Here is a 20506-nt window from a genome sequence, read left to right as displayed (position 1 = left end):
ATGAGGGTGTTCCAAGCCCCTGATCTGACAATTCTCCCAGTACTAATTCCGTAAGTGACCATTCTAATCATTGTCGCATTGGCATATCTACCAATGACAATGTGCAGTGGTGTTAGATCTAGAATGACCTCCATTGCTGCTGTTGGACAGGTTCTCATGGCTCCTATGATGCAAACGCATGCTAGTCTCTGGACTTTGCATAGGTTTAGCCTTGCCGTCCGTTGCTCTAGTTTTGTGTACCAGGCAGCTGTTCCATAAGTAATCATGGGTCTTACTATCATGGTATACATCCAGCGCAAAATGTTAGGGGAGCAGCCCCATCTATTTCCGGCCAGTCTTCTGCATATCATGAGAGCCTTTATGGCTTTGCTGGTAGTGTTCTTAATATGCCTGTTCCACAGGAGTTTACTGTCCAGGGTTATTCCCAGGTGTTTAACTTCCTGTGTTGGCAGTATTTCCTTTCCATCTAGTTGGATTGTTTACGGTAAATAGAAACAACCTTTAGATAAAATATCAAGGTTCGATATTTACCAATACATATACCACCAACGCATAGATATGTTAATAAATCAACCGCCTAAGTGAGCACTGGCACCTACTTAAATTAACAAGCGCTTAAGAACTACATAAAAAACAAAAAAAACTATTTATAAAGAAACGCATTCTCGCAAATATTACATTTAAACCGCGTTATAAAACATATATTTTACAAAATGAAATGATAATATATCATATAAAGTTTGTCGAGAGAGTCAGCTCAGCTACATACAAGTCAAATCCACGTTAACTCTCTGCCGCGTTTATACGAGGCATGTTTTTTAAGTAAGTACCGTTTTGGAATTAAAAAAAAACGTGCAAAGATATCGCAATCATTTTATTTTTACATGAAAGCCTGTACCTTAATCTACTTTTCTACATAATTTCCGTGAATATTGAGGCACTTGCCATAACGTGGCACCAGTTTTTCAATACCCTCCTCATAAAATTCTGCCGCCTGACTGGTTAACCACTGTATCACAACTGTTTTGACTTCGTTATCGTCTTGAATACGCTGACCGCCCAGGTGTTTCTTCAAGTGCAGGAATAAATGGTAGTCACTGGGCGCCAGATCAGGGCTGTATGGAGGATGATCTAGAGTTTCCCATTTAAAAGATTTGATGAGATCTTTGGTCCGATTAGCCACATGTGGACGGGCATTGTCATGCAGCAAAACAATACCCTTTAGAATGAGTTTTTTTTTTAGAATGAGTGGGAGGGGGGTTAATCACTTCGACCTTACAGATCCATTGTGTCCCCCTTTCTTGAATCATAACTCATCATACAGTTCCAGGGCTTTGACAAAAGCCAGTATCTGGGACGGTTTTATAGAGGGTAGTTCTCCATCTCCAATATCAGTCGTACCAAAATTCATGGCACGAATGGTTGTCGTCTCGGCGCACTCAGTGATGAGGTGTACTGGTGGGTAAGGGTAAACAATACCCTTACTCAACTTGCCACGTCTTTTGTTTTGGATTGCACGGCGCAGATTGTTCAATGTCTCACAATAAGATGATGCATTGATTGTCTCATTACGAGGCAGAAACTCCATTAGCAATACTCCTTTTCTGTCCCAAAAAACTGTGCACATGATTTTCCGGGCAGAAATTGTTTGCTTAAACTTCACTGTTTTGGGTGATGATGAATGTCGCCATTCCATGGACTGTTGTTTCGATTCTGGTGTTTCGTAGGCCACCCATGTTTCGTCACCAGTAACAATTTTGTCTAAAAAATCTTCACCTTCATTGTGGTACTGCTCAAGGAAAGTCAATGCACTGCCTAAACGTTGGGTTTTGTGCAAATCCATCAACATTTTCGGAACCCAACGTGAACACAATTTCCGGTAATTCAAGTTCTCGGTCACAATGCGATACAAAACACTACGAGAACATTGAGGAAAGTAGTCGCACAATGATGAAATTGTAAAGCGTCTGTTTTCTTTCACCTCTTTGTCCACTTTCTGCACCGAATCTTCATTAACGACCGAAGGACGCCCACTCCGTTCTTCATCATGCACATTTGTGCGGCCATCTTTAAATGCTCTCACCCTTTTCCTTACCATTCCATCACTCATAATGGTTTGTCCGTAAACTTCACAGATCTCACGATGAATATCGATCGGTTTTACGCCTTTAGCACTAAGAAATCGTATGACAGCCCGTACTTCACAATCGGCGGGGCTCACGATTGTCGGAGGCATCTTAAACACTCAATAAACAACGTATACAATGAAGAATCAGACTGTACTGGCGTCTGTGCATAGACAAGAGATGTAGGTAACCAGCGCGCATGCGCGGAACGCCGACCGTAGCGCTGCGGCGGCGGAACCGCAAAACGGTACTTACTTAAAAAACATGCCTCGTACATATAGGTAGCGATCTATAAAATATATTGCTGTTTATTTAAATGTGTTTTGTAGTAAATGGATCATACCCCAACATTGTGTGTATTCATGAAATGCCTTTCATAGACACAGATTCAGTAGACGTACTTTACATAGTTTTTTTTATTAAATTTTATTTTTTTAGTTAGAGATATATCATTACAGAACATCTCTAGCCAGTGGTAATTTTCTTAGTGGTGCCCAACAAAACGTCAAAAATAATTAAATGAACCTGCACCTATTGTGCACCAGACGAAGAGCAGCCGTACGCTGTGGTTTTCTCTAATGTTTTCCCCATCTTTTTATATAATTTTTCAAACTCTTTAAAAAGTTGACACAAAATTGGTTGGGCGAAATCTATCTATGTCCAAAGATGGACTGAAATAGGCTAAAGAGAGATAGACAGATTTGAGTTAAGGATAATTATTATGGAATGATCTAATATAATGAACTACTAGTTAATAGACATATAAATATAAAGTTACAACATAATGATTGGTATAAAAAAAGAATATAATTATTTTTTTAGTACACTTAATCGTTTTAAACAAATTAAATAATATTACCTGCATTAATGAGAATTGAAACAAAAATAGTTCATGGATTAATGTAAGTCAAAACACAAGTTTGCTCCCAATATTAAGTAAATACCTATATTATTATAAGTAAAAGTAAATCTTATTATGCATACAAATATACTCGTAAACTCGTACTTTATGTAGAGAATTAGAGCAGAAAAAAATTGATCCTAATTTTATTTAATATGAAAATAGGAAAACATTATGGTAAAGATTAACAGGCATGAACAATCCATAATTTATGTAATTTCAGGTACCAATCTGCGTGTGTTCATATGCTTTTACTTAGATTAAAGCTAAAAATTTAACCTTTACACGCAAAATGTGGTTGTCTCCACCACCTGCACAAAACAAGTTCGAATTACTAACCAGAAATCTTTTATTATATAAAAAATACCTGTAAAGATAGACAGTATTACCTATAGAGGTAGTCAAAAACTTTAAATACGTAGAGTTGTATAAATAAGCAAAATATGATTAGACATAAATAATTTGTTAAACAATTTCAAACTTCGCAAATAATATAAAAAGGTTTAAAAGTTTTACCTTACGGAAGTAATTGTATATCGAGAAACTATGGTTACACTCGTTGAATTTGACACTTTATGTCAGTTTAAAAATATATTTTGGTACTTTTGTAAAGCTCACATGCGTAAAAGTGCTTTACTTTTATGCCTAGGAGTTAAAATGACTTTTTTAATTGTCAATCAACGTCGCAAAAATTAATACTTTTGTTACCCTTGAACAAAAAACAAATGTTTTAGAACTCCTCTAAATTGACTTATTTCTCTATAGGTTAAAATATATAATTTATAAATAGATACGTGTATATATACGATGTGAGCTGACCTAAATATCTACAATGTTATTTTTCTATGCTGTAGGTGGAATTACTTCTATTGTAAACTGTTCGCACGGTAGTTTATATACATAGAAACAAGTAGGTCTGAATGAGGCGAAGGGAAAATTCTTGTATGTTATGCTTGATTGTCTCTATTGTTTGGAAAATCGATTTTTCCAAGGAAAGAATATCGTCCATCCTTCGCGGATGTAATATAATTAATTATTTCGTTCTATTTAAAATTTCAATGCGAAATTTTATTAGTTTTGTTGCAGGTTTTACTAGAAATGCAGCAATACTTTATTAAATTAGAAATTAGTTTTTATTATCTTAATTTTCATATTTCTCTGTTCATAAATAAGTCAAAAACAAAGGAGTTATTCAAGTTTAAAAATTTAAAAAAAGTTAATTATTTAAAAAGAAAATTGATAGACGCCGGATTTTTCCGGTATTTGCATCCCTTTTAGTGCCGTAACCATAGAGTAAAGCCGTAGCCATGGTACTATCAGATATTACAAAATTATACCGTGGAAAAATTTGCAGTAAACAGGCAGTTCTAAAAAGTTTCCTAAAATACACAGAAAGTTTAAAAAAATGCAAATTTTTAACATATTTTTTGCGAGAAACCCTCATAGACGTATTCCTGGGGTCAAAATATACTACTTTTGAAAATATTTGCACTTATTTAAGATTCACCCTGTATATACATATAATATCTGAAAAATATTCCTCTAAATCTACAGATCGCTACTGGAAAAATTTGTGAAGATCTCAAATTAAAGTACAGGAAGATGTACTGGTCACCTGGCAGGTAATACAGGGTGTTCCTGGTGTTCCAATTAAAAAAAAAAACAAAAAACTATTTTAACTATTTAAAACCAAACCAAACACCCTGTATGATTTAAGATCACGATATTTACAGCAAAGTAAGTATAGACCATCTGTAGTAATTAGTAATTACTTAGTATAGTTTTGATTTCAAGACTTTTCTTGTATCTTTAATAATGTTTTTAAAAAAGGCTGAAAGTCATAATTTTTTTATTTATTAAAATCCCTGAAATTATCAAAACATATTTAATAAAATCTCAGGATTATGTAAAGTGATCAGGAAAGGAAGCCAAAAATTCAGTAATATACAGGGTGTTCTAATTAAAAAAAATTATCCCGAATCACTCTCACTTGTTTGAGCCCTCCTGAAGAAGTTAAATATTCTCCTGAAATACACACTAATACATACTTTAGGTCTGTACTTATACAAAATTCCTAAGTTCTTTTATTATAGCAGCTACAGATGCCGGACGCACTATTTTACGCATGATGTTTTAAAATCCCTTATTATAGAAATTGGTTCATATTCACACTTCGGTCTGGCTGAAACGTTGTGTAAGTTAAATTAAATTAAGGCAATAGAAGTCTGAAATTCTTAGGTTATCAAAAAGTTACTACCTAGATATGGGAAATTTATCTCCGTGAATTATAAACTCAGTAATTTTAACAGATATTTTAACATTAAAGATTTTCCTGATGGTTTTTCTAGAAGATGGCAGCTATATAACAGGGTGCTACAAATTCGAGGTACGAGCATTGGTATCTCGGTAACCGTAATAGATACGAACATACGTAAATTAAGGCAAAGTAGCGCTATGGGATGTTCACCAAGATGCCATGAAAAAAGTTTTAAAAATTTCAAGGATTGCTGAGTTTTTTTGAAAATTAATTTTATTTTTTCCTGTCGTTACTTTTAAGAAAATCAAAAAACTAATTGCATATCCTCATAGCCACTTTATAAGGGCTATCTGATAGTATTTTTAGATTTTCAAATTAGCTGATAATTTGTGAGATACAGAGGCCAACTTAATTTTTTTAAATACGGACCTGCATTTTTTATTTCAGATTTTGGAAGAACTCGGTCTCCTGAGTACAATGATATGCCACACTTAATACTTTTTTTGTTTCGGACATTTGAACACAATTTATTTAAACTAATTTCAAGTCCGGCTCTTTTTTTTTAAATATTTAATCTATTCATCGTTACAATATCGATAAGCTTTCAAACTTAAAAATGACGTGGGGTAAAACATTGAATAATGAAAATTAAAGGCAATAAAATAATAAAAAATAATATACAAATGAATACATTACTTCACGCCATTTATAAAAGTGAAATCAATACATCTCAACTTAAAATAAAGAGTACAAAATGCTTTCGGAAGTATAAGAAGAAAGTTCAAAGAGCTATAAATAAAATTGAACGAAAAATAAATTTGTGCAATAGGGAGGGTTGTAACCCTTTCGTAGAACATTAGAAACTAGTTTGTAGAAGTTTATTTATTTATAATAACTACGATGAATATTACGCATATTATTAGATCGCACATTGAGATTTCAAATTCACAATAAAAAAAAAATAAAAATAATATCTTTAAATTGCTGACCTGGATATAATTTATTTGAATCTTCCAATTGGCTCGATTTTCCTTATTCAATGTTAATTAGCGCTGATCAATATTGTTACGATGAATATAATCAGATTAAATAATTAAAAAAAAACAGAGTCGGACTTGAAATTATTTTAAATGATAATTAAATAGTTTTTTTGTTGTTAAGGTACCCAAAACAAAAAAAAAGTATAAAGTGTGGCATATAATTATACTCAGGAGGTCGAGTTCTTTCAAAACCAAAAATAAAAAAAACAGGTCCGTATTTAAAAAAATTAAGTTGGCCTCTGTATCTCACAAATTATCAGCTAATTTGAAAATCTAAAAATACTATCAGATAGCCCTAATAAAGTGACTATGAGAAAATGCAATTAGTTTTTTGATTTTCTTAAAAGTAACGACAGGAAAAGATAAAATTGATTTTCAAAAAAATCCGTTTTTTCAAAAAAACTCAGCAATCCTTGAAATTTTTAAAACTTTATTGATGACATCTTGGTGAACATCACAAAGCGCAACTTTAGCCCAATTTAACCATGTTCGTATCTATTACGGTTACCGAGATACCAATGCTCGTACCTCGAACTTGTAGCACCCTGTATATCTTCATCGCAATATATAGGGTGTAACTATCTCTAAACAACCTATTTATACCCAGTCTGTCGACTTACGATCATTTGCAGGAAAAATTGCGTACATACCTATTACCTACCTAAATATTCGCCTATATTAATGTAATCAGCAGAATTCTGAGCTTCAATGAATCTTCGTTTAGTAAAACAAATGATACCGGCGCTCTCACTGCTGGCATATGTATGCTGTGTATGATGACCAGCTGGTAGAGAATAAGCTGTGTTTTAACTTATAAACTAAAAGTATATTAACCCATATATTGCAAAAAAATATATGCATATTAAACGTACCTAGGCACCTGTCAACGTCTAATTACGCAACATCTGGTACGTATAAATGGCCAAACAAAATTAAAAGGAGAGGTAATCAAAATAAAACGGTACTTACGGTACAAATCGCATGAAAAATGACACACACATACACTAGTTACCTACTTTTAGTTGAAAATCGAGACCATAGTTGTTATTGTTTTGTAAAGGTCATATTACGTTGCCGTTGCGAATTAGCTTTTGCACTATACAGCAAAATGTTAATTGCAGTGTATTGCTGCAGACATAATTAGAGAGGTTTTATAGTATACGTGCGAATATTCAAACAGCTGTTTTATAGAATTACCTTACGTGTCCACGTTTTGTTTTTAATAGAAATTATATAAAACATGACTCGAGTTTCGTAGTCTATTTGTTAAATATGCATTGTGTCCTATATAAGATTCCTGTTACGCTTCCTAGGGGCCAACCCAGTCATATTTCAAATTAATTTATAGCAATTTTTCTTTGCCAATTGACCTATAAATATTTGTAAAGCTTTGGGTTCGTTGAAGGACTATTAGAGCTACAATGAAAAAATAATTTTACAAGATGCACAGTGTCCCAAATAAGTAAAAAATATTTTAGTAGTATTTTTTTAAACGGGACACCCTGTATATTATTGTATTTTTAGATTCTCCGATTGAAATAAAGGTAAATTTGATAAAGGTTTATAACACTTAAACCTCACCATTTAATTGCAGTAAAAATTTTAAAGCTTCATTTCTCCAAGGGTATCAAAGTTTATAATTTAGACCTCATTTATCACTATACCTATAGAATATTGACATTTTAAATTCTGTTATTGCCCCACCCTGTATAGGTTGATCCAAATTGGATACTTATAAAACTCCCCTTTCTAAAGGAGATAGACAAAAAATAATGTAGGTGTCTAAAGCTCAATTTTCATTAAAACATAATGGTAAAACCGCACATCAATATCTTTTACCGTCTCAGAGTAACGGTGTGTTTTTGGAAAATGTGTATTTTAAAAAAATTGCTGTAATGGAAAATTTTGTATGTCTATGAAAACATTTTCAAAACACATTTTACGTAGAATTTAATGGTTTAAGTATTTTTTTTATAATGAATAGTTTTTTAAATGTTATCAACAAAAAATATTTATAAGGGGCACCCTCTATATTCTTGATTAATTGAAAAGACCACAAAATTACCTTTCCAGAGTTTTTAAAAGTTCACCACTTTAATCTAGTAGGCTTTACAGACAACAAATGCGTACTGGTAATTGTCAAATTATGAATTTGACAACTACCTTATCGACTATTTCATTCTATTTATTACTTTAATATAAATCAATATGATTATATATTAATCACCTATTTTAAAAAAGAAAAACAACTAACTTCAACAAAGTAAGCAGCTGTAAAATCTAAATAAATAACCAACTTTAAAAATAGATATTCATTAATAAGTTATACAATTTAAAATTCAAAAGCTGCTGAAGTGGCCACTCAAGGACAACATCAAGTTTCATTTACCTGTAATTTTTTAGAGATAATATACTTCCATATTTAACAGAAAAAGTCCACAACGTCATCCCGCATTTATTAATAACTATTTTAGCACCTGTTGCCAAAATCCAACAAACTATTAATATATTTGCGATTAATATTTATAAAAGAACAACCACAGCAACCGTCAATTCAAGCTGATCTTTGTTTAAAGGACGACACGTTTAAGATTTTAAGATGGAGACTTCCTTTTAAACACCATGGTCGAGAATGTCAAACAGGAATCGAATACGTCAATAACAAGAGTATTTTTAACACTCTTCGTATTATTGCTTTCTGTGTGTTTCAGGATATATAAATTTTAAGATTCTTCAATGGAGACTCTTCCTTATAGCCTAACATTTTGAAAGGTCATATCGATTATATGAATAAATTAATTTGTATTTCGAGTCCTTTTGTTCAATATAGTATTTAATTATCATATAAGTTTAAAAAGAAAATTTGTAGAATGTTTAGCCACAATACACCAAAATTATTCCCTTTTTTAAGACTATAAATTAACATATCTATACAGGGTGAGTTTTCTACGATGTTCTCTATGGGTATCTCGGAAACTATTGGAGATAGAGAGTCGGTTAAATGGGGAAAGAATTGCAGTTTTGTGGGGTCATAAATATGCGCCTTTCAGATATTTGAAAAAGTTCATGGCTTACTAGATATTTCGAAAAAAAAAATTTCGGCTATTTTAAAAATTGTCCCTAATTCCATTATAAGCTATTTTAGACAAAAATATTTCAGATAAAAGTTGTAGATAATCACAACCTTAATGAGATTGTGTCCTCCGTTTTTTTCTAAAGTCTGTCATTTTTGACATATGATACAAATATATGTTTTTTTATATGAAAACCATAGTTGGCCAAGTTATGTATCCAGCCTTCATTGTTCAATAATGCTGATGCAAGATACCCTTTAATTATAAATAGCGAAGACAGGACTTCGAACGACGGATTGATCTATCGACAGCAGTGCAGAACGAATCTCTGCCCGTCACCATATCAATTTTTTCTATTGTTAATTAAATAAGTTAAAAATAAATAAATCTTTGGTTTTCTGAGTTAGAATTATTTTTTAAAAATCAATTTTTAATATTGGAAAACATAAAAGTGGCGCAGTCATCGGTAGGATTGGAAAAGAGAAATTTTGAGAAAAAATCATCTCTTTGCTATCAAGCATTAATTCCAAGAAAAGAACTTCGTGCATCGTGCAAGAAGAGGAACCGCTGGAGAGAAAATAGAGACAGACTACGGCACTTCTAGGACAAACGAAGTGGGTCACTCTATTCGCTGTATCTCCCGGTCAACGTCAGAAAAAAAAAAAAAAAGCTATGGTGAGAAGACTACTCATGTAAGTACTTCCTGTCCATGTCAATTCCCTCGTTATCACCTAATTCCTTGGCGGAAAGTAGCGAAAATAGCCAGTTAAATTTAAGCGAATTAGATTTAAGACAAGAAAACGTAACTAGAAACGCGGATTTAGATTTAACAGATTTATTATCTAGCTTATCAATTAATTCTCCTAAGTTAAGTTCTAAAGATAAGTTTAATTTTAATTTAGAAAAACCAGAAAACTTAAACATGTCAGCACCACCGCATTTTGATGCAAAAATTTTAGAAATTGTACCTAAATTCGATGGTAATCCATTAGAACTATCATCTTACTTAGAGACAGCTAATACTTTAATTTCAAATTTTTGGGATACTAGACCAGATCATGTAAATTGTGTTCAAAATGTGACTATTATTTATGGCATATATTCAAAATTAATTGGCAAGGCTAGAGAGGTTTATAGTATTTCTATAAATAAAGATTGGCAAAGCATTAAAACTTCCTTAATTGCTCATTTTGGAGACCAACGTGATGAAAATGGCTTGCTTTTTGATTTAGACCAATTAAGACAAACAAATCATGAAACACCACTACAATTCCACACTCGTGTCATGTCTATTTTAAGTGCTTTACATAATTATATCGACACACACGAAACTATTGAAGCAACAAAACAATTAAAAAAACAATTTTACAACACCCATGCATTGAAAAATATTTTTAGCAGGTTTAAAAGAACCATTAGGATCTAGCATTAGGGCTATGAGACCAGAATGTTTGGCTTCAGCACGACAATTCATAATTTCGGAAAATAACATAAGACATTTACAAAAACCACACATACCACAAGTCACACCAAAATTTAATGTTCCAACATTCACACAATATTTTCCAAACCAACCCTTCCAAAATCAACAATTTAATCAACCTTTTAGACAGAACTTTCCAAGTAATTACTCAAGACAAACCAAACCTGTCTTTCCTTCTCAACCTATTGATATAAGACCGAGGCAGTTACCACCGCCCAAATTTTTCACAAACAAACAAGTTTTTGGGACTAATAAAAATACCAATGTTTTTAAACCTAAAAATATCCCTCAAAATCAATTTCCAAAACCTACACCGATGAGCGGAATATCTCACGGAACTTTTCCAAAACCCCCCGTAAATCAACAAAGATATTTTAATCCACCTCATTTTGTTTTCGAGGAATTGCACAACGTAGAACAAAATGACAATGAGCCTTATATTTCAAACAATGAGTTCGAAGGTTATCAATATTCCTATCCCGAACAACAGTACTACTCAGAGTCGGAATATGCTGATACACACACTATAAATGAAACTCAAACATATGATGACACAAACCAACCACATACATCATCATACAGTGAACAAAATTTTCCCGACATCAACGAAAAAAAACAGAACACGTAGAAATTCACTCGATATACGATAAAAAAGATTTACCATAATATATATTCAAATTAAAAATCCTCCTTTAAAATTATTAATTGATACCGGTGCAACTAAATCTTTTATAAATCCAGAAAAGGCTGAAAAATACTTTTTTAATTCAATAAAAAAGGAACCATTTACTATATCATCAATTTTCCAAACAACTAGGAATCACTGCATAGAAATTCCAGCTTTTGATGAATTTAGATCAAAACAAAAAATGAAATTCTATCTTTTTAAATTTCATCACTTTTTTGACGGCTTAATAGGTTACGAAACATTAAAAGATTTGAAAGTTCAATTAGATTTGAATAACTATAAATTAAAAACACCTTTTAGTGAAATTCCTTTATCTCACTACGAAGCAAAAAATAAACTTTTATTTTTCGCTCGAATTGAATCAAAATCTATCGAACAATTAAATATTCCTGTTTCAATTTCTAATGGTCAAATAAGTTTAGAAAATACAAATATTTATAATTGTTTTATCCCAGCCTGTATAACAGTTTCTAAAAATAATTATGCACCAGTAGAAATTCATAACAACACCGACGATATTCAAGAAATATGCTTATATAGTCCAATAAAAGTTAATAGCTTAGATTTAAATAATTTCGAATTATATAATTTTTCTATTAATAGTCCTTATTCAGATGGTCATACTGATATAAGTTCACTTATTAGAACTGATCATATGAATAGAGAGGAACAAAGCAAACTTTTAAAATTATGTTATTCATATTCAGATATTTTTCATAAACCAAATATACCCTTAACATTTACTAATACTATAAAACACCAAATTAAGATGAAAGACGAAATTCCTATATACACAAAATCGTATCGCTATCCATTGATACATCCACATCCTTTAGAATATTATCATTTATATTCTATTCCTAATGTTAATCAAACAATAATTATCCCACCTTCAAATTACCTTATCCTGGGAAAACATGAGTATCAATACGACACTGAAGAATGTATGAAGACCAGTACAAAGTATTTTTACCAAAGAGGTCATCTCCTACCACTACCTCAAAGTGAAGATTGCGTTACGTCAATACTATCCACTACGAAGAATACACAAACTTGTAATCAAATATCTATCAATATGAAGAATAACATCATAGAAGAAGTAGACCAAATGCATTATATTGCAGTATTTCCAAAAGAAGAAAAAATAACTACTATATGTGAAGAAAAACAAGTAATGGCCCTGAAAGGAACATATTTATTCACATTACCGAAAAATTGTGACACAAGCGACTTATACAATAAACAAGGAATTATTAGTACACACCCTGTATTGATTTCTGGAATACAGACATTGACAAATATAAATGTTATTCCAATCAAGAAATTAAATATTGAAAAAGTACCCTTGGACAAAATGCATTTAATTCAGTTAGAAGAAGAAAACCCAATGGAAAACTTCTACATTCATTCCTATGCAGTGAATTGGACACTTTGGAGCATCTTCTTCATTTTAATTATTTTTGCAACTTCTTATTTCATTTTTAGAAAAAGAAAACTTCAACCGAAGCCCGTTCCCCATCCAAGGATGATTAGCGAAACTCAAGTTAGTCCACCCTAGAGTTTCTTCTTCGCAGGGAGGAGTTATGTATCCAGCCTTCATTGTTCAATAATGCTGATGCAAGATACCCTTTAATTATAAATAGCGAAGACAGGACTTCGAACGACGGATTGATCTATCGACAGCAGTGCAGAACGAATCTCTGCCCGTCACCATATCAATTTTTTCTATTGTTAATTAAATAAGTTAAAAATAAATAAATCTTTGGTTTTCTGAGTTAGAATTATTTTTTAAAAATCAATTTTTAATATTGGAAAACATAAAGGCCATGACTACAAAAAGCGCCATTTTTTAAGCTTTTCAGCGATATAAGCTGTAATACGTTTTCTTCAAAAAATTATCAAGTTATAGCCAATTCTTATCATTTTTAAATAATTTCACTTAGTTAGCCATGGAAACAAGTTTAATCGTCTTTGCTCTCATAAATGTGAAGCTGCCACATCCAAACTTTGTAAATTAAAATAAACAAAAATTGTAAATATGAATTTTTCAAATGAAGAAAAGCGTGTAAGATTATTGATTTAACTTTTCTTGACCATACATTTTCGAGGATACGTTGACCCGTGAATGTTATGTTTTTTTAGAGAACGATTTTCGAATTCTTATCTTTCTTGAATAATTTCACTTAGATTACATGGCATTCTTATTCTGTTATGATTATAACTTATAAAAAGTCAGAATATATTACTAAACGGTTCTTTAGAATTTACATTACACAAACTAAAACTTAAAAAAATAATACCACTGCAGTCACTGCATATACTTTAAGTTATTTTAGAAAATGTTCAAAAAATCCGCCATTGTTTTGAGTTACATCTTTTTAAAACTGAATATTACCTATTCTCACAGAAGGACCGGTCGACTTAATTAAACTTCTCTCGTACCTTATTGTTAACCATACCGCATAAAAAAAATTAAAATGGATAGGTTAGGTGATCGAGAAGGCCCATGCAATTAGTTCACCTCTTCCTATCCCTGAGTTTATCTTATTATGATATAGATAATTTTTAATATTTCTTTCATTATGGGGGGGGTTAGGTTGGTTTCATTATGGGGGTCAGGAGGTCATAATAAAAGTCACGATGGAAACACTCCCCAAGTAGCATTTGGACGTTATCTAACGTCGGGTACCAACGTCGGTTCGACCGCCTGACGACCCTTATTTGCACATAAATGGGGAATACAGATTCGGGTTGCCTCGACGTCGGTATCTGAACTAATAGGGAATGTAATTCTACCAATTACCAACGTCATATTACGTTGGATTTTAGTTACTTAAAATTCGTCGCTAAGCACTTACGTTACGTTTGGTTTCATATTCGCTACCAAGAATACATAAAAACCTAACCAAACTACCTAATTACAAATGGATTCATAATCACTCCTCGAATATAACTATAAGTGCCTATTTAATTTCATATTATAATAATTCTGAATCATTAATCCAGACATCAGTTTTGTCAACGGAAGTCACTTTCTTGATATATCTGATGAAACTAGGTAGATTTATGAAATAAAAATATCTATAAAAAAGTAAATCGCAAAATATTTTTTTAATTTTCTAGCTGGTTTAATCATAAAATTGTACTGTGGTTCCCCCCAAACTTAACCTTATCAATATTATTCTACTAGAAATCGAAATGTGAATATAAATTTTAAAACAAAAAACGATTTTAAAATGGCCGACAATCGGATACGTGTTAAGAATGGCGGATTTCTGTGTCCGACTTAATATGAACTACCAATATACCAATTCCGACCGGGTCTCCAACATTAGTCGTCTCACACGATCGAAGTCATCAAACCGGACGACCGGCAATCGTATTATGACGTATATAATTCCAACGTACGCCACGTAACCTCACTTTGTGTTTTGCGTATCAGTGATTTGTGCAACTATATTTTAGTTTTTGTTTTCTCGTTAAAAAAAATGGGCAGCCACTTTTTTAAGCCTAACCTCACATGTCGGAGAAGGATGGGGCCTGCTGGTATCCTAAGCTAAAAAATGAAATTAAGATGCACCAGTGTAATGCAGCATCTCTTCCAGATAAAAAGCATTTACGGGTGGAGGCAAGACATCACTACTACTATTATTATTTTGCAAAAGCCTCGACCTCTTTCTGTAAAATGTAGATGAATGTCTAAATGCCTTTTTAGTGTTTTTTTAGGCATAATAAAAAAAAATAAGTTTGTTTACAAAAACTTTTTATTAGGTTATGTTCATGATGTTCATTAGGTCGCAAATGCTACTTAATGGGTTGTATTTACGGACATAAATAGAGATACGTAAATTAGGTTATAAATATGAACATAAAATACAACAAAATATAATTGGACGTTAGTTTAGGGATTATCAGTGAGACGTATCCTATTCGGACAACGGGTAGACGTCGGGCTAGTTCAAGTATGTGTACGTCATGCAAGCCAACGTAGGAACGACGCCGACGCTGGGAAATTAATAAAAATGGTACGTTGTTATTTTGTACGTTGACAGATCGTTGGATTTACCGACTCGGATCCAACGACGTCGCTTTTAATAGGTAAGCGACGTCACAGGTCGTATCACGAGCACCCGACCTAAATTTGCACAAAGTCTGACGTCGTTTCAGGTCAGATTTAGTTCGAAGTCAGATAGATGCTACTTGGGTCTATTGATGCGCGAGTATTTACACGCTTTTCTTCATTTGAAAAATTCATATTTACAATATTTGCTTATTTTAATTTACAAAGTTTGGTTGTAAAGAGCTTCATATTTCTGAGAGCAACGGCGATTGAACTTGTTTGAATGGCTAACTAAATGAAATTGTTTAAAAATGATAAGAATTGGCTATAACTCAGTAATTTTTCGAAGAAAACATATTATAGCTTATATCGCTAAAAAGCTTTAAAAATGGCGCTTTTTATGAAGCCATGGCCAATTATGGTTTCCATTTAAAAAAACATATGTTTGTGTCATATGTCAAAAATGACAGGCTTTAGAAAAAAAAACGGAGGACACAATCTCATTAAGGATGTGATTATCTACAACTTTTATCTGAAAACTTTTTGTCTAAAATAGCTTATAATGGAATTAGGGACAATTTTTAAAATAGCCGAAATTTGTTTTTTTTTCGAAATATCTAGTAAACCATGAACTTTTTCAAAAATCTGAAAGGCGCATATTTATAAATATTTTCATGGTGTCTGTCTGTCTGTCTGTCTGTCCGTCTGTCTGTAACACGATAACTCAAAAACCGCTAAACCGATTTTATCCAAATTTGGCACAAAAATACTTTGGCACCCGAGAATCTGGCTATTAGTTTTTGGTGGGGGTGGGAGTTTGGTAAGGGGGTATGGGAGGGGGTTAAAAATTTTAAAAAATAGTAACTCCAAAATTACAGTAGCTAGCGAAACGCGGTTTTCAATTTAAGATTAGGAATAATATTTGCAACAAAATTTGTAATAACATGAAAATCAGTCAAAGTGGCAGTTTTTTAGATAATTGAAACTAAAAGTACTGCCTACCAACTTTTTATTAACATATTTTAGTATGGGCGGCTATACGTGCCTCCCGGAGCCAATTTTTTTTATTTTATTACAAACAGAAAATTATACTACCCAAGTAGCATTTTCACGACTTGCGACCACATGTTTACTAAACACAACGTTGGATTAGTTACAAAAATAGTTAGCTCTCTACCTTGGGTATTAAAATAAATTTAAACGTTTTTATAACGTTGTGCCGACGTTGGACTAGTACTACAGCAAAGTAGAAGCTTCTGCGACGTCGAATAAACGTTGTCTTGTAACCTTTTTTGCTTAAGTGATCTTTAGGTGATTTGGACAACGTAGTTACAACGTTGGATAATATAGAGTTTTCCGACGTCAGTTTCAGGACCTATTCCAACGTTATGCAAACGTCGTCTGTTTTACTAATTCCAACGTTGTTTAGATTTCCTTATTCTTACGTTGGTAGGACGTAGAGTCACTACCTTTTTGCAACTGTATTGAACCATAACCTTAAATCTTAAATTTTCAATTCATTGTTCTGTTCAGTCAGACAGTTCAGTGCTGTTTTTGTTTTTATAAAAAAAAAACTTAATTAAAATGGGACATAAGAAAGGTACATATAAAACTAAATTTAAATATACATCGACATATATTACCGACACTTCCTCGTTTATTTAGATTATAGAGGGCGGCACAAGCTAGACTCTAGAATGACTAAATTAGGCAATCTTGCGACTAGTATACTACCTGTTAAGGCCGAACTGCGACTTTATTAGTCCAGTATGCGACTACTCGAACTACTCCATCTTAATCTCCAAAACAACAAAGTTAAAGCCGCCATGTTGTTAAATAAGAAAATGTTTCGTTCTTAAAATAGCAATTCCTGCTTTTTGAATACATTAACTTGAAATATTTGACCCTAAAAAATACGCGGAAACAATTTTTTCGAATGCGAATAAATTATTCTCATTTTACTAAAAAAAAAATTCAAGAAAATTTTTAAAACTTCTTTAATTTCAAGGCCCATTAGTATTTTTTAAAGTAGAAACAATACATTTATCAATAAAGTTGTTTGCGTTTAACTTTTTACCTTGGGTAACGAGTTACAGAGTCGGTTAAAGTGTTTCAATAATTATGATCTTCAAACATCCTCCACACTTAAATACTTTTGTTTTGTTTTCCTTCACTGCCATCTGACATATGTCTCTAACTAAATTATAAATATAATATTTTTACTATAATTATCCCAATTTAGGATAAAACGCGACTTAGACGCCATATTAGTTTTGTATTTCCGTGAATTAGGATTTTAAACAACGTTGCAGTTTGTACTAAATTAGGCTTCTAGCCAACGTCGGTATCCAACGTCGTTTCGACCCAAAAATTATTCTCCAAATTAGTGCAGACTAGGGTTGGCACGAGGTTGTGCCGACGTTGCGCCCCGACGTTTGGTCGCTTGACACAACGTTGTCCCGACGTCCAAATGCTGCTTGGGTATCTGTATTGAGTGACACTATTATTCCTTAAATGCCAAAATAAATATTAATGTTGCGATCGGTTTACCTTTAAATTATACAAATTACTCAATCTTGGGTCTTAGTGCTTCCTTCCTAACTTTAAATGTCAAACAACGTTTTAAAGCAAACGAGTTTATTGGCTTAGAAGTAAATGTCTTTACACAAAGGACGTAGTCTATTTCAATGCAATCAAACTAAGTATTGTTTTTAGTTATCTGTATCTGTAACCTTTGTATAGAAAGAGAAAGCTAATGCCGAGGCAGTATAGCGTATTTATATAGGCATTTCCTTGTAACAGCTCCATATAAGTAAACATCAATTTAAGACAGTTTGCGGTTGATTTACTTGACATAAATAATTTAAATAAATGATTTAAACTAGTTCTTTATTATTATCAAGATTTTATATCAAATCTGTTCGAAAGACATACTACTTTCAACTATATTGGACAAAATTTTATCATTAAATTTTGATTTTACATTGTTAAATATAAAAAAATAAGTACAGATGGGATTGCAATGCATCTTTACAACAGAAATAGATATTTCTTCTATTTCTAATATCTCTTTTATTTCATAATCATAACTGTGAATGATAACTTATAAATGTGGAATTGTTTATACCGGGTGCGTCTCAAAATTGGCTGACCCCTATAACTTTTTTCTTTTATACAGGGTTGTTCACCACATACGACACGGAGTATTGTAGCTAAACGATTAGATTTTTACAAATTGTAAGTTTTGGGTTCGTTGAAGAACTATTAGAGCTACAATTTAAAAATATTTTTACAAGATACAGAGTGTTCCAAATAAATAAAAAATATCAAAGTTGTATTTTTTTAAATGGAACATCCTGTATATTATTAGATTTTTAGTTTCTACGATTAAAATAAAGGTAAATTTGATTAAGGTTTATTACACTTAAACCTTACCGTTTTTGAATTTTTTTCAATTTTGTGAAATTGCAGTAAACATTTTAAGGCTTCATTTCTCCAAGGGTATCAAAGTTTTTAATACTAAATATTTACTGAAGTTTATTTATTGATCAGTTATTGTGTTGCAATAATAAAAATAATACTACCTCATACAGAGTGTCTAAAAAATTATTTTAAATAATTTCTAGCTCTAAACGCCAATAACTTCTTTAATTTAAATGGAACGCCCTGTATCTTTTAGGAGAATCAGATGCACAATTTAATTGTCTATCAAATTGTATTATACCATTTTTTACCTATTCCTTCAAGTTTTCGTAGAAAATGCATTTTCTTATAATTTAGACCTGATTTATCAATATACCCATGGAATATTGACATTTTAGATTGTTTTTAAAGCAAGAAATGTACAAAATGTACGGGCTAGTAATATTATTGTTTTTAGCAAAACGGTAATATTACTAGCCCATTTGTAGGCAAAAAGAAAACTATTTAAATATTTATAAAAGAGTATACCATTAATTAAATATAACACCATTATTTCCGCCCAAATTCTAATTAATTACATACTTAATTGTGCTCGTTACTAAATTATTCTAAATTAATGTGGATTTGAATCATAAATCAATATAATAATAAGTTATGAAAATGAACGTCTCTGTTGTTATAAATAAGCATTTATTAAATAATAAAATATCATTTTTAAGGTGTTACTTTTTACCACACTGTCTAATACACATAGAAAACTCAGTTTTTTAGTATTTGAGGCAATTAATATTAATCAACGTAAACAGGCAGTTAATGTAGTTTGAATACTGGAATCATATTAATTGATCCTCTTTAACAAATATTTAAACAGTTTTTTTGATTTTTTAATAAAATAAACAAATTATATCGACAATATTAGTATCTGTACTCTTTAAAAATAATCTAAAATGTCAATATTCCATGGGTATATTGATAAATAAGTTTTAAATTACAAGAAAATGCATTTTCTACGGAAACTTAAAGAGATAGGTAAAAAATAGCATAATACAATTTGATAGACAATTAAATTGTGCATCTGATTCTCATAAAATATACAGAGTGTTCCATTTAAATTAAACAAGTTATTGCCGTTGAAAGCTAATAATTATTTAAAATAAATTTTTAGACACTCTGGATAAGGTAGTATTATTTTTATTATTGCAACACAATAACTGATCAATAAATAAACTTCAGTAAATATTTAGTATTAAAAACATTGATACCCTTGCATTTCTCCAAGCCTTAAAATTTTTACTGCAATTTCACAAAATTGAAAATATTTCAAAAACGGTAAGGTTTAAGTGCAATAAACTTTAATCAAATTTACCTTTATTTTAATCGTAGAAACTAAAAGTGTAATAATATACAGGGTGTTCCATTTAAAAAATACAACTTTGATATTTTTTATTTATTTG

The 20506-nt window shown here is 31.6% G+C and overlaps 2 protein-coding genes across 2 annotated transcripts in view; one reads left to right on the top strand and one right to left on the bottom strand.

Moving 5' to 3' along the window:
• The window catches only part of LOC115876155, a 183817-nt gene that overhangs the window by 132229 nt on the left and 31082 nt on the right, over window positions 1-20506 (bottom strand). The gene's annotated exons all lie outside the window — the stretch shown is intronic.
• On the top strand, window positions 11573-13343 carry LOC115876156. The gene is made up of 2 exons (XM_030891841.1): window positions 11573-12760; window positions 12830-13343. The coding sequence occupies exons 1-2, from the start codon at window positions 11751-11753 to the stop codon at window positions 13125-13127; spliced, it is 1308 nt and encodes a 435-aa protein (XP_030747701.1). The 5' UTR covers window positions 11573-11750; the 3' UTR covers window positions 13128-13343.

Source organism: Sitophilus oryzae, unplaced genomic scaffold, assembly GCF_002938485.1.
Source record: "Sitophilus oryzae breed Bouriz unplaced genomic scaffold, Soryzae_2.0 scaffold_1414_pilon_pilon, whole genome shotgun sequence".
Classification (NCBI taxonomy): Eukaryota; Metazoa; Arthropoda; class Insecta; order Coleoptera; family Curculionidae; genus Sitophilus; species Sitophilus oryzae.
This window is presented reverse-complemented; position numbering and strand designations above follow the sequence as displayed.

Bases quoted from the DNA above. Each gene is read 5' to 3' on its own strand.
- LOC115876156 (XM_030891841.1), top strand. From the start codon at position 11,751: ATGAAATTCTATCTTTTTAAATTTCATCACTTTTTTGACGGCTTAATA. The intron at 12,761-12,829 runs ATATTTATTCAC...AATTATTAGTAC, and splicing joins GTAATGGCCCTGAAAGGAAC to ACACCCTGTATTGATTTCTG.